Source organism: Nerophis ophidion, linkage group LG04, assembly GCF_033978795.1.
Source record: "Nerophis ophidion isolate RoL-2023_Sa linkage group LG04, RoL_Noph_v1.0, whole genome shotgun sequence".
Lineage (NCBI taxonomy): Eukaryota > Metazoa > Chordata > Actinopteri > Syngnathiformes > Syngnathidae > Nerophis > Nerophis ophidion.
The window spans coordinates 27,152,505-27,165,828 of NC_084614.1; the positions used below are offsets into that span (position 1 = coordinate 27,152,505).

General features: G+C 41.6%; 1 protein-coding gene across 1 annotated transcript in view; it reads right to left on the reverse strand.

Moving 5' to 3' along the window:
- myo1ca (myosin Ic, paralog a) overlaps positions 1–13,324 on the reverse strand; it is a 46,618-nt gene that overhangs the window by 16,275 nt on the left and 17,019 nt on the right. Inside the window, exons 5-18 of the mRNA XM_061897731.1 lie at positions 13,169–13,249; positions 11,486–11,665; positions 11,315–11,413; positions 11,113–11,226; positions 10,969–11,040; positions 10,775–10,894; positions 10,613–10,695; positions 10,432–10,537; positions 8,069–8,149; positions 7,905–7,996; positions 7,722–7,816; positions 3,731–3,777; positions 3,586–3,666; positions 3,189–3,294 (exon numbers count right to left, since the gene is read on the reverse strand). Coding sequence (XP_061753715.1) covers positions 3,189–3,294; positions 3,586–3,666; positions 3,731–3,777; positions 7,722–7,816; positions 7,905–7,996; positions 8,069–8,149; positions 10,432–10,537; positions 10,613–10,695; positions 10,775–10,894; positions 10,969–11,040; positions 11,113–11,226; positions 11,315–11,413; positions 11,486–11,665; positions 13,169–13,249 — 1,357 coding nt within the window. The remainder of the gene's footprint in view (positions 1–3,188; positions 3,295–3,585; positions 3,667–3,730; positions 3,778–7,721; positions 7,817–7,904; positions 7,997–8,068; positions 8,150–10,431; positions 10,538–10,612; positions 10,696–10,774; positions 10,895–10,968; positions 11,041–11,112; positions 11,227–11,314; positions 11,414–11,485; positions 11,666–13,168; positions 13,250–13,324) is intronic.

Sequence of the window (13,324 nt, forward strand, 5' to 3'; positions counted from 1 at the left end):
GTGTTTCTCGCCTTCCTCTCGGTCATATTTTCATAATAATGATCTTGCAGCAGCCAGCGTCATCTCACAAGACCCTCCGGTACCGTGAATGTCATTTAAGTGACGTCTTGGTGAAGATTGATGATCACAAATTTTTAGGTCTATTTTTTTTAAAAGCCTGGCTGGAGATCGACTGACACACCCCCCGCGGTCGACTGGTAGCTCGCGATCGACGTAATGGGCACCCCTGCGCTATACTAACTGCAGTGGAGTGACAATTATACTTGAGTGATTGACTGTAATGTAGATATTATTTACATATTATAACAGCAAAAATACCTATTCTTCACACACTTTGGGGTGAAGGAGTCTGTTACTGAAAGGAGCTTTGATTGGTAAGCATGATAACACAAAAATAACTAAACTAATTCCTGGGATACTTTGTGGCGTGGTAGGACATGATCGAAAAATAACCCTGTTTTGTTTGGTGTGGCTATGTTTTAAGGGGTACCGTAACGTTTCATAGAATTTGTCCTACAATCCCTATGAGAGACAAGAACACACGTCTTTTACCTTTTATGTGAATTAAAAATGGTAAAAAAAAGGTAATATAAGCAGCTAACAATGCAGGTAATGGGATTCATCTATTACCCTGGCACTCTAAAAAACATCCCAAAACTGCCAATAATGCTCCATTTACTGCAATGACCTGCATATTAACAAAGCTATGGCAACATTATTATTGTAAGATCTAACACGGAGGAACTACTTTTCTGGCACAATGAAATATAGCCTTGCTCACACTGCTCCTCCGACCACTAAAAAGTAACCAGTTACTAGCTACTAGCTAGTTTGAGCTGCTAGTCACGTTGTTTAATGCAACCCTGTCATAACATAAAGGAGGAGCTGCTGCTGTATTGCCTATGAGTTAGTAAAAGTTAATGCTAGATTTTAAATCATTCATCTCACCTGTATAGTAGAAGTTTGTGGGACCAAGCTGGGTAGTTGGTCAACTTTGAATATCCACACGCTATAAAACTGTATGGCTCTTCTACAAATGGAACACAGCATAAAACCATTGCTATGATACAGATTTTTTTTATGAGTGAGGATTATTCTGAATTCAGCAGCTCAAGGAGCTGAAAGATACAAACATCAGTTGGCATCCCAGTGAAAGCGAACATTGTGTGTCATCTGTCACATTCACGTCCGGTTATGTTTCCTTACTTGGTGTTTATTTTCTTTCAGCGCCCTTATTTTAGTTTCACTTCCTGCTTGTCTCCCTGAGCGCTATTTCCCCTCACCTGATGCTTATTGGCAGCCAGGCCACGCCTGTTGTCAATCAGTTGGCTGCTATTTAAGCCTGCCTTGCCCTCCAGTCAGGGCTAGTTGATTGTTTCCTGTTTTCTGCATGTGCGCTTATCAGTGGCCCTATTTCCTTTTGGCATAAAAGTCATGTTTACCTGCGCTACGCCTGCCATCTCTGCATCTTGGGTTTCAAGACCAACAGAACCTGACACATTGTAAGTCACTTTTATGTTTTATTTGAAACCTTTTAGCAATAGTGTTACGTGAAAACGCCAAGGCTCTCATGAAGTCTGCCATTAATAGTAGCAAACATAGAGAGTAGCGAACATCTGAGCCAAGAATGCCGTTGTGGCTTGTGCAGCCCTTTGCGACACTTGTGATTAAGGTTGATTGATTGACAGTGCTCTCTATGTAGTTGTTGTTGACAAAAGTAGAGTTTGCTACGTGAAACCAGTGAGCTCCGTATAGTTTTGGTAATGCTTAAAATGTAATACTGTAAATATTATCATGAATGTGCTTGTTACTATATTACATACATACTTACAGCATGTATAAAAACAGTGTCAGAGGTTTTTAGATCACATCTCCATTACCTGTACTGTTAACCGTCTCTTACTAGCAGTTTTTATTATTCAGAATGCACAGAAAAGGGAAAGACATGTGTTCTTGTCTCACATAACGGTTGTGGATGATAGGTATAATTCCCAAAAAAGTGCAGTTCCCTTTTAAGAAATTCTAATAGTTAGCCCTTTTTATGTTTTTAGCTATATAATTAACAAATAGTACAAACACCACTAAGTATGACGCCCTGTTTAACACTTTTATTGTCAATCTAAATAAGTGTTATCTTAGTAAAGGCATTTATTATAAGCTCTTGTCTATGATCGCATGATACTATGTAGAGCAGGGGTCACCAACCTTTTTGAAACCAAGAGCTACTTCTTGGGTACTGATTAATGTGAAGGGCTACCAGTTTGATGCACACTTAAATAAATTGCCAGAAATAGCCAATTTGCTCAATTTACCTTTAACTCTATGTTATTATTAATAATTAATGATATTTATCTTTGTGGAAACACTGATCATCTTAATGATTCCTCACAATAAATATATATTTTTGATGACATGTTTTAAACAGGTTAAAATCCAATCTGCACTTTGTTATAATATATAACAAATTGGACCAAGCCATATTTCTAACAAAGACAAATCATTATTTCTTCTAGATTTTCCAGAACAAAAAATTTAAAAGAAATTCAAAAGACTTTGAAATAAGATTTAAATTTGATTCTACAGATTTTCTAGATTTGCCAGAATAATTTTTTGGAATTTTAATCATAATAAGTTTGAAGAAATATTTCACAAATATTCTTGGTCGAAAAAACAGAAGCTAAAATGAAACATTGAATTAAAATGTATTTATTATTTTTTACAATAAAAACAATTGAAAATTTACTCGAACATTGATTTAAATTGTCAGGAAAGAAGAGGAAGGAATTTAAAAGGTAAAAAGGTAAGGTGTTTAAAAATCCTAAAATCATTTTTAAGGTTGTTTTTTTTTTCTAAAATTGTCTTTCTGAAAGTTATAAGAAGCAAAGTAAAAAAATAAATGAATTTATTTAAACAAGTGAAGACCAAGTCTTTAAAATATTTTCTTGGATTTTCAAATTCTATTTGAGTTTTGTCTCTCTTAGAATTAAAAATGTTGAGCAAAACGAGACCAGCTTGCTAGTAAATGAATACAATTTAAAAAATAGAGGCAGCTCACTGGTAAGTGCTGCTATTTAAGCTATTTTTAGAACAGGCCAGCGGGCGACTCATCTGGTCCTTATGGGCTACCTGGTGCCCGTGGGCACCGCATTGGTGACCCCTGATGTAGAGTGTATATAGTATAACTTTACCTGGCTGCTTGGCATCATTAGGTTTAATACAGCGCACATATGATGGCTCTTTGGTCATGAGGATCTCCATGAGTTTCAACAGGCTGTTTTTAAAGTGAGTGGCAGCCTGGAAAAACAATTACAACAATGATTAAGCTACTGGTATTACTGTTTATTACTGTTTCAAGACTGTGAGAGAGAGAGAGAAAGAGAGAGGGAGAGAGAGCGAGAGAGAAAAGTGAGAATTGTTGAGAGAGAGAGAGAGAGAGAGACAGAGACAGAGAGCGAGAGAGAAAAGGGAGAATTGTTGAGAGAGAGAGAGATACGGAGAGAGAGGGAGAGAGAGAGAGAGAGAGAGAGAGAGAGAGAGAGAGAGAGAGGGGTGGAGGTGGGGGGGGGGATTAAGAATTGTCGATACCATCTCCGGGCGTTTCTGGTCCGTCACTTCCTCTCTGGAGAAGCAGTGACTTATGATCTGGTTGTCTGAATGGCACATGACCTGAACACACACCAGCTTCAGTCAACCCTGTCGACACAGTTCTAACCACTTGAAATGCTGTTACCTCTTTTAGGTTCCTGTTCATAGAGTCATTGTTCTTGTCGAGGAAACCTAAAGAGGACATAGATGCAGTTTTTCATGAATACAGTAGGTTGTAATATATCAGAGGTGGGCAATCATTCTGACATTAATTTAAAACATATACCTGTTTATACATATACCTGTTTATACATACGTATATACATGTATATATTACTTTATATTTGTTAATATTGACAAATGTGGTGTTTTAAACTACACTATTGTTCAATTAAGTACACTTATGTCAAGTTTTTGTGCTTTTGCAGTTCTTCTCAAATAGTGGGGAGCGCGATGCCACGGTGGGGGGTGGTGATACCTCGGGGAACATATTTTTTTGCTTTACCAGAATATGATGAAACGTATATGGCACTTTGCTTCTCTGTAAGCACATTGGGAGATGACGAAGGACCGTTGTGTTGTTTCCTTTCATGTTAATAAGCTTACAATGTTACGAAGAGGTATTTGGTATGACAATATTATTGACAAATTATACTAATTATAGTCACGGTGGAGAGTGGTGGGGGTAAAAGATTTGCTTCTTCCTCTGGGTTTTACTGCATTTAGGTTCATCCTGAAATTTCACCTACAAGCTGAACATCCTTAACGTTTTGTGAGTAGTGTCTGCAGTGTAAAGATAGGGTCTGTTTTACTAAGATCTAAATACCTTGTGTGTGCAATCTATAAAATATTGTGTACCATTAGTGGGCTTCTTGCGAGCGATCTACTAAGAATGCACATTAGAAAAGTGGTGCAGACCATCTTATTGAAATGAGGATTTTGTGTGTACTATATGGGGTATCACTAGGGAGGCACTCTCACTTACTGCAGATCAAAGTTATCATGCTCCTACTTGTGGAATTTTGCTATGTTTTCAAACAAGCAGGAGACATCTCTCAATGCAATAAGGCAAAAAATGCATACTTCAAGATTTTTTATCACATAGGATATATGTTAGTGTCTGTGTGAAAAAACTTAAGTCCTTAAAAAATGTTTTAATGACATCAAAAGGCATTAATTAAATTTGTTTTAATAAGCCCCTTAAAGGGGAAGTGCAAGAAAAAAAAACATTTGAATATCGTTCAAAATCATTATGAGATTTTTTTTTAGGATTCTACAGATGATAAAAAACGCCTGTAAAAAAAGCATTCTAAAAGAACTTCAAAACCCTCCATCAACGTTTTATATACACACACTGCAAGTATATTTATATTTAGTAACAGACAGGTTCATAACAATTTGTAATATCCATCCATCCATCCATTTCCTAACGCTTTTTCCCTTTTGGGCTCGCGGGGGGCGCTGACGCCTATCTCAGCTACAATCGGGCGGAAGGCGGGGTAAACCCTGGACAAGTCGCCACCTCATTACAGGGCCAACGCAGATAGACAGACAACATTCATACTCACATTCACACACTAGGGACAATTTTAGTGTTGCCAATCAACCTAACTCCAGGTGCATGTCTTTGGAAGTGGGAGGAAGCCGGAGTACCCGGAGGGAACCCACGCATTCACGGGGAGGACATGCAAGATCAACACAGAAAGATCCCGAGCCTGGGATTGAACCCAGGACTGCAGGACCTTCGTAAAATATTAACCCTATTTTGGTCATTTAAAGTATTACCGGAGCTAATTTCCTCAGCACATTGATTTCGGTTCCCATAGCAACGTACTCCCTATTTCTGGTAACAAACCTGTGAGGGGCGGAGCTTTCAACTGATCACCACCTGGTGGTGAGTTGGCTCCAATGGTGGGGGAAGATACCGGACAGACCTGGCACGTCTGCTGGGAACGTCTGGCAGAGTCTCCAGTCAGAGAGAGTTTCAATTTCCACCTCCAGAATTACTTCAAACATGTTACTAGGTAGGCGCTGGACATTGAGTCTGAGTGGACCATGTTCCATGCCTCTATAGTTGAGGCAGCCAATCGGAGTTGTGGTTGCAAGGTGGTCGGTGCCTGTCGTGGCGATGATCCCAGTTATGTTAAGAGATGCTGTCAACCTGAAGGAGCCCAGAAGGAGTCCTTTCGGGTCTTTTTGGCTCATGGGACCCTGCAGCAGCAAACAGGTACCGACAGCTTTGGTGTGCAGCTTTGGTGGATACAGAGGCAAAAACTCAGCCCTGGGAGGAATTTGGAGAAGCCATGGAGAACGACTTCAGTAAGGCTTCAAAGCGATTCTGGACCACCATCTATAGTGGGGACCGTGTGCTGCTGATGTCGACTGGGGATGTTGTAGATAGGTGGAAGTAATACTTTGAAGACCTCCTCAATCCCACCTACAAATCTTCCAATCAGGAGGCCGGTGCCTGGGCACTCTGTGGTGGGCTCTCCTATTTCAGGGGCTGAGGTTGTCGAGGTAGTTAAGAAGCTTCTTGGTTGCAGTTCCTCAGGGTCAGATGAGATCCAGCCGGAGTTCTTTAAGGGTCTGGATGCTGTGGGGCTGTCTTAAATGACAAGACTCAGCAGCATTGCGTGGACTGTGGTAGCTGTCCCTCTGGATTGGCAGACTGGAGTAGTGGTTCTTCTATTTAAAAAGCCGGACCACATGGTGTGTTCCAACAATTGTGGGATCACACTCCTCAGCCTTCCCGGTAAGGTTTGTTCAGGTGTACTGGAGAGGAGGCTACGGCGGATACTCAAACAATGGATTTAGGAGGTGCAGTGTGTTCTTTTTGTCCTGGTTGTGGAACTGTGCACCAACTATATACTCCCTGTAGGAATCCTGAGGGAGCATGGGAGTTTGCCCAACCCGTCTACATTTGTTTTGTGGACTTTGAGAAGGCATTCGACCGTGTCCTTTGGGAAGTCCTGTGGAGTGTGCTCAGAGGGTATGGGTTATCGGACCGCCTGATTGTCACGGTCTGATCCTGGTATTAGTGTCAGAGCTTGGTCCGACCCGTTTCCCGTGAGGATTGGATTTCACCAGGGCTGCCCTTTGTCACCGATTCTGTTTACAACATTTATGGACAGAATTATCTAGGAGCAGCCAGGGATCCGGTTTAGTGGCTGCAGGATTAGGTATCTACTGCTTGCGGATGATGTGGTCCTGATGGCTTCATCTGGCCAGGATGTAAAGCGAGTGGGGTGAAAATCAACACTTATAGGTCCTAGTTGATGGTTCTATCCTGGAAAAGGGTGACGTACCATCTCCGGGTAGGGGAGGAGCTCCTGCCCCAAGTGGAGGAGTTCAAGTACCTCAGGATCTTGTTCACAGGTGAGGGAAGAGTGGTTTGTGGGATCGATAAGCGGATCGGTGTGGCGTCTGCAGTGATGCGGGCCTTGTATCGAACCGTCGTGGTGAAGAAAGAGCTGAGCCGGAAAGCAAAGCTCCCAATTTACCAGTCGATTTACGTCCCTATTCTCAGCTATGGTCATGAGCTTTAGGTTTTGAATGAAAGGACAAGATCACGGGTACAAGCGGCTAAAATTAGTTTCCTCTGCCAGGTGGCTGGGCTCTTTCTTAGAGATAGGGGGAAAAGCTCTATCATTCGTGAGGAGCTCACAGTAAAGCCATTGTTCCTCCATATCGAGAGGAGCCAGATGAGGGCATCTAGACAGAATGTCCTCTGAACGCCTTCTTGAGTAGGTGTTTAGGGCACGTCCGACCGGTAGGAGACCATGACGAAGACCCAGGACAAGGCAAAAACACTATGTTTTTCAGCTAGCCCGGGAACGCCTCTGGATCCCCAGGGAAAAGCTGGACGAAGTAGCTGGGGAGAGGGAAGTCTGGGCTTCTCTGCTGAGGCTGTTGCTCCCGCGACCAGACTTAGGAAAAGCGGAAGAAAATGGATGGATGGATGGAGAGACGCAAAATGTATTTCACGTCTTATTCTGCTTACTTATAAGTCGCAATCCACTTTACACAAGTCTTGCAGATCAGCTTTGCGTGTGCTATCAAGTTTGCACGTGTTTTAATACACGCAAACTTTGAGTACATCAGGTGAAAAATGTCTTAATGTGTGAGGGGATGCTTACCGTTGACATTGTAGTTGACTTCCCCAGCATAGTGCAGCAGCCTGAACTCCTCTCTACTCATTACCTTCCGAGTTTTCCCATTTGCCAGCTTATGACTGCAAGACACACAGAAATACATACTGTACATATTTAGTCTCCTGTAGATATCGGAGATAGTAGTACTTTGATAGTGTTCAATCATACGTGACAAAATGGGGATGGTTGCCAAGTGTGTCCTCCAATTTCTCTAAAAATGAGGCATCACTCGTTTCTCCGGGTCTCAGGCACTCTTCGTTCTGCAAGACGCAAACACTACTTAACTGATGACAACGGGACACAACATTTAGACAGGGAGATTGGATACACACCAAAATGGAAATGATACCCTTGTGCTTCTCCTCTATCAGGTCACAAATGATCTTGTTGTCAAAGTATGGCACAATCTCCCACTGAAGGAATATTATATTAGCATGGAAATATGTCAAACATATAGGGCTTGAAAACGAGACGTGGAAACGCATTGCATTGTGTGTCTAGCTGGACTCTGACTTGCTTATTTATATGGCTGAATGGAAGACTGAGCTTAAAGGAGAAATTGGCTTTTTTCTGGAATTTTGCTTATTGGTCACAATTATTTTCAAAGACATAACAACGGATGGATTTTTTTAATGCATTTGAAACATTAAATAAATAACGGTGGCTCCACTATTTCACTAATAAAATCCAATAAATAACCAATGAAATAGCGCAAACAATACTCCATTTTGTGACTTGAATAATAACCAAGTAATAGTGAAATTGTTATCATAAGTTTTAACGCAGACAAACAATCACTTCCTTGGGTCCCTCTCGCTTCTTTGCTCCCTGTAAGTTTACTCTAGATCATGAGTCATGCATCTCACCTGGAATTGGGACGTCTTGTAATGCGACAAGTTGGGAAACTTTCACAGTCATTTAGGATCTGGAACTTGCAAGAAAGACACGAAAAGCCCTAGTTTCTTCGCCCACCCACCCTGCTCCTTTAGAGGATTATGAGACATGATTTATCTAAATGGGAATATATGAAAATCCTAGCAGTCGGAATCTATTGACAGCAGACCTTGCAGGGTCATTTATGTTGTATTATGTTTGTTGGCTCTCATAAAGTCTGCAGTGAGTAATAATTAGTGCTGAAGGGAAAAAAAAGCAAACCTTGTAATGAGTTTTTCAAATTAAAGGCCTACTGAAACCCACTACTACCCACCACGCAGTCTGATAGTTTATACATCAATGATGAAATATTAACATTGCAACACATGCCAATACGTCTTTTTTAGTTTACTAAACTACAATTTAAAATTTCCCGGGAGTTTTGTCTTGAAAACGTCGTGTAATGATGACGTATACGCGTGACGTCACAGGGTTTTAGGAAGTGTGAGCGTTATCACACACTCAGCTAAATAACGTCTGCTTTAACGGCATAATAATACAGTATTTTGAACATCTGTGTAGCTGAATCTTTTGCAATTTGTTCAATTAATAATGGAGAAGTTACAGTAGAAAGATGGAGGTGGAAAGCCTTAGCCTTTAGCCACACAAATACACTGTGATTTCTTGTTTAAAATTCCCGGAGCTGATGTCAACCAGCAGGTTTCGGTGAGAAAATTGTGGTTAAAAAGTCGCCACTTACCGGATATCAGCTGAGCTTGTGGCTCCCTACAGCTGACGTCGACGTCCCCGAGACACTGCGCGTCAACACCCGGCCGGCCGTAGACGTACACTTCCGACTATCGGGTACGGTTAAACTCACTAAAACACTAGCAACACAATAGAAAGATAAGGGATTTCCCAGAATTATCCTAGGAAATGTGTTTAAAAACATCGGAATACGTCCCAATGCTATGCGTTTTTTTTTTTTCTAGTCTGTCGCTATCAATATCCTCAAACACGAATCTTTCATCCTCGCTCAAATTAATGGGGAAATTGTCGTTTTCTCGGTCCGAATAACTGTTTTTGTAGGAGGCTCCCATTAAAATCTATGGGAATATCTGAGGAGCCCCCACACTTGCGACGTCATCGTCTGCGACTTCCTGTAAAAGAGGCTTTTTCCGGAAGTACCAAAGGTGGCGAACTTTATCGTCGATTTTCTCTACTAAATCCTTTCAGCAAAAATATGGCAATATCGCGAAATTATCAAGTATGACACACAGAATGGACCTGCTATTCCCGTTTGAATAAGAAAATCTCATTTTAGTAGGCCTTTAAAGCACAGTGTATGCTAAAAATGAGTAAATGATATCCATCCATTTCTACCGCTCGTCGCTTTCGGGGTCACGGGGGGTGCTGGAACCTATCTCAGCTGCATTCGGGCGGAAGGCGGGGTACACCCTGGACAATCGCCACCTCATCACAGGGCCAACACAGATAGACAGACAACAATCACACTCACATTCACACACTAGGGCCAATTTAGTGTTGCCAATCAACCTATCCCCAGGTGCATGTTTTGTAAATATCAAATGTTAGTATTAATGTGCCTGTTACTACATTACACATATAAAAGCCTCATGTATATAAAACCCAAATGGAGGTGATTGGAAGTTTTTTAGGGGCTCTGTAGACAGAATTGAACAGCATTGCAAACAAAGGCGTTGTCCAACAAGTATGACTACCCAGCCCCACAATGCATTGCAAAATCACGTGACCTTTAGAGCCTTATGGCTTTCAATGACAGATCAAAAGATGTACTCACTGCTATCCCCTCTGTTGTGTATTCCTCTTGCTCAGATCTGAGAGTGAGCTCAATAAAGAGCTGCTGGAGCTTCTCACTGCAGTAGTTGATGCAGAACTGCTCAAAACTATAAAGAAAGAAGAGAGAATGTGACAAAATAGTTCCGAAGAACAGATAAACGAGAAATGAACGTTACTCAGACCTGTTGTGCTCTAGGACCTCAAAGCCATAGATGTCTAGAAGCCCTATGACGGGGAAGGCTTTATTGCTGTGGTACATGTCATCCTGCAAAACAATAAAGTTAGAAATGGACATCAGGGTATGGTCCCTGCTGTCTTTGTGTTGCTGTGGGAGGAATGACTACCTTCAGAGCAAGCGATTGGTTAATCTTCTCCACCAACCAAGTGAAAGTACGACCATAGACGGCTTTGGCTAGGGCGTCTCTGGCTGACATTGCCTGCTCAAAGTTCAGTGGGATGATCACCTGTAATGCAAGAAAAGTAATAAAATATAAAACCACAGGCTAAACGCTCAGACCAAGAACAATAGGACATTTACCTCCTCCTCCTTGGTGATGAGCTTCTTGTGAGTAAGAGCATTGCTCAAAACTGAGGCATCAACACAGAGCAGCTGAAAAACAAGAACACATCTGTTCCTCCAATTCTTTGCGCATATTGCTAATACTTGTGAACACATACTGACCTTTGCAACATTCGCTAATGGCGTCTCAGTGGTAATGTGCGCCTCACCTTCCTCTCCCTCTCCAAACAGAGTGTTTCCCAGATGGAGAATGCTGGCAATGATGTTCAACACATTCTGAAATAAGGACAAATAATATTGAAATCAAACAAGATCTAAGAAACATAGTCTGGATGAAGACAGCGTACAGAACATTTTGACTAACCTGTATGTCTTCCTCTGTGAAGCCAATAACAGGCAGGGCATTCATCACTACTTTCCAATTATTCTTGTCACTCACAGAGCTTACTCTGGAACAGCTTCCCTGATCAAGATGAGTCAGCATCACACACACCACAATCTCAGGCCAAACCGAGGACACTTTGGCACTACGCACCTTAACCAGATATTGGTAGTTCTGAGGGTTTCGTTCAAGATCAAGCGTCTGAAGCAGGTCATTGCTCCCACCATCTAGAAGCTGGTAGAAGATGTGGAAGTTTCTTTCTCCGTGATTTTGGTGGACTACCCGAGATTTCTCCAGCAGGTAATTAAGGATGTGGCCACCAACTGGTGCTCCCTAAAATGGAAATAGATATGAGAGCTTCCTTGTACAGCGGTATGTGTGTCAGAAATGCTCCAGTACTGGTTGATGTTCCGTCAGTACAAATGTAGTTTATCACCACTATGTGCGAATGTGGAATGGATGAATGATGGGTTTTCACTTCTTATTGTAAAGTGCCTTGAATCTCAAAAAAGTACATTAGTATTATTATCATTATTATGGTTTAATGTTGATGGAATTCTCTGATGGCATTGGCATCGCTCACTAAAAGTTCTTGCCACAAGGCCAGACAATCAAATAGCATGTCTAAATAAACGTCCTGCAGCGTTTGGTGTTCGGGAAGAGGTGAGAGTTGTGGCAGGAAAATATGTAATTTGGAAGCAGGAGGACAGGGTCCTGCCCTTTTCCAAATGGCTGTTTTTGTCTCCTGCACTTTGTCCAAAACATCCAAAAATAGTGATTTGCTATTGAATGGAGACACCAGCACCAGGTAGAATACGGCTACTCAGGATGAAACTTGTCTCTTTAGGCCGCCCACAAGCTTGTTGATTGGCTTTCTAGACCTGTTTTCTTGCCAATGTGACACTAATTGACAAAACACACAGCTGACCAATCAACAGATAAGAGTGAGTTAGCTTCCACACAGCAATATGGATCACAAACAAATAAGCCAAATAAAAAGCCACAAAAGAGGAATCTAGTGCTCCACTCAGAGGTAGTTATGTTGTTGACAAAAACTTGCGCTAACAGATTAAGAATGCAAATTTCAGTTGAAACATTTGCCATTCCTGATAGCGCAGTGGCTTAAATATCAAGTCTTTTGTTTTGTTTTGTCCGATTCCCAGCTAGGGTTAGGGGTAGGGTGGGGTTAGAGGGTATAATCCTAACCCTGACCATTTGCTCTTTTGCTTTATCCCACTAACATTGCCCTAACCCTAACCACAAATTCAAGCCTAACCCTCTAACCCCAACCCCACCCCCTAACCTAATCCAAACCCAAAACTAACCGTTGTTTCCCCATTTATATTACTCCAAAACATGCATCTACTACCTTGAAGCCAGCCCCCCTGTACGCAAGCCGCTTATGGAATCCCAATTTCATCCCTGGTGGCAGGCCTGCTCACAATGCTCTCAGCATCCGCCGGTTCCTGCCTGAAAAGAACATTGCCATGCAGAAGCAACCGCCCCTGATTAGCTGTGACTTTTTTCCTTTATTCCAAGCTCAAGGGAATTATTAAGGAGACTCGTTTTAAAACCTTGGATGACATCAATATGGCCCGGAGGACAGAACTACGCAGCATCCCATAAGAATCCTTCGAGGAGTCATAAAGGTGTGGCAGAGATGACTGGGAAAGTGCATTAAACTCCAGGGTATTACTTGTACCGGTAGTTTCAAATAACTTTTTTGTGACATCAGTCTTAGAACGTTGTGTAAATCCATGTTATTATAATAATTATGGTTATAATGGTGGCTCAATGTTTCTGGTATGGTGCAAAAAGGCTAAAATAACTGTTTACCTTGAAGTCAAACTGAACATCCATATATTTTCCAAACCGACTGGAGTTGTCATTCCTTAGTGTTTTTGCATTGCCGAAGGCCTGTGCAAAACAAGAGAGTATAATGATAGAAAGGCAACTTATCTATTATAGTACCTTAATTAAGCATTGTACAGT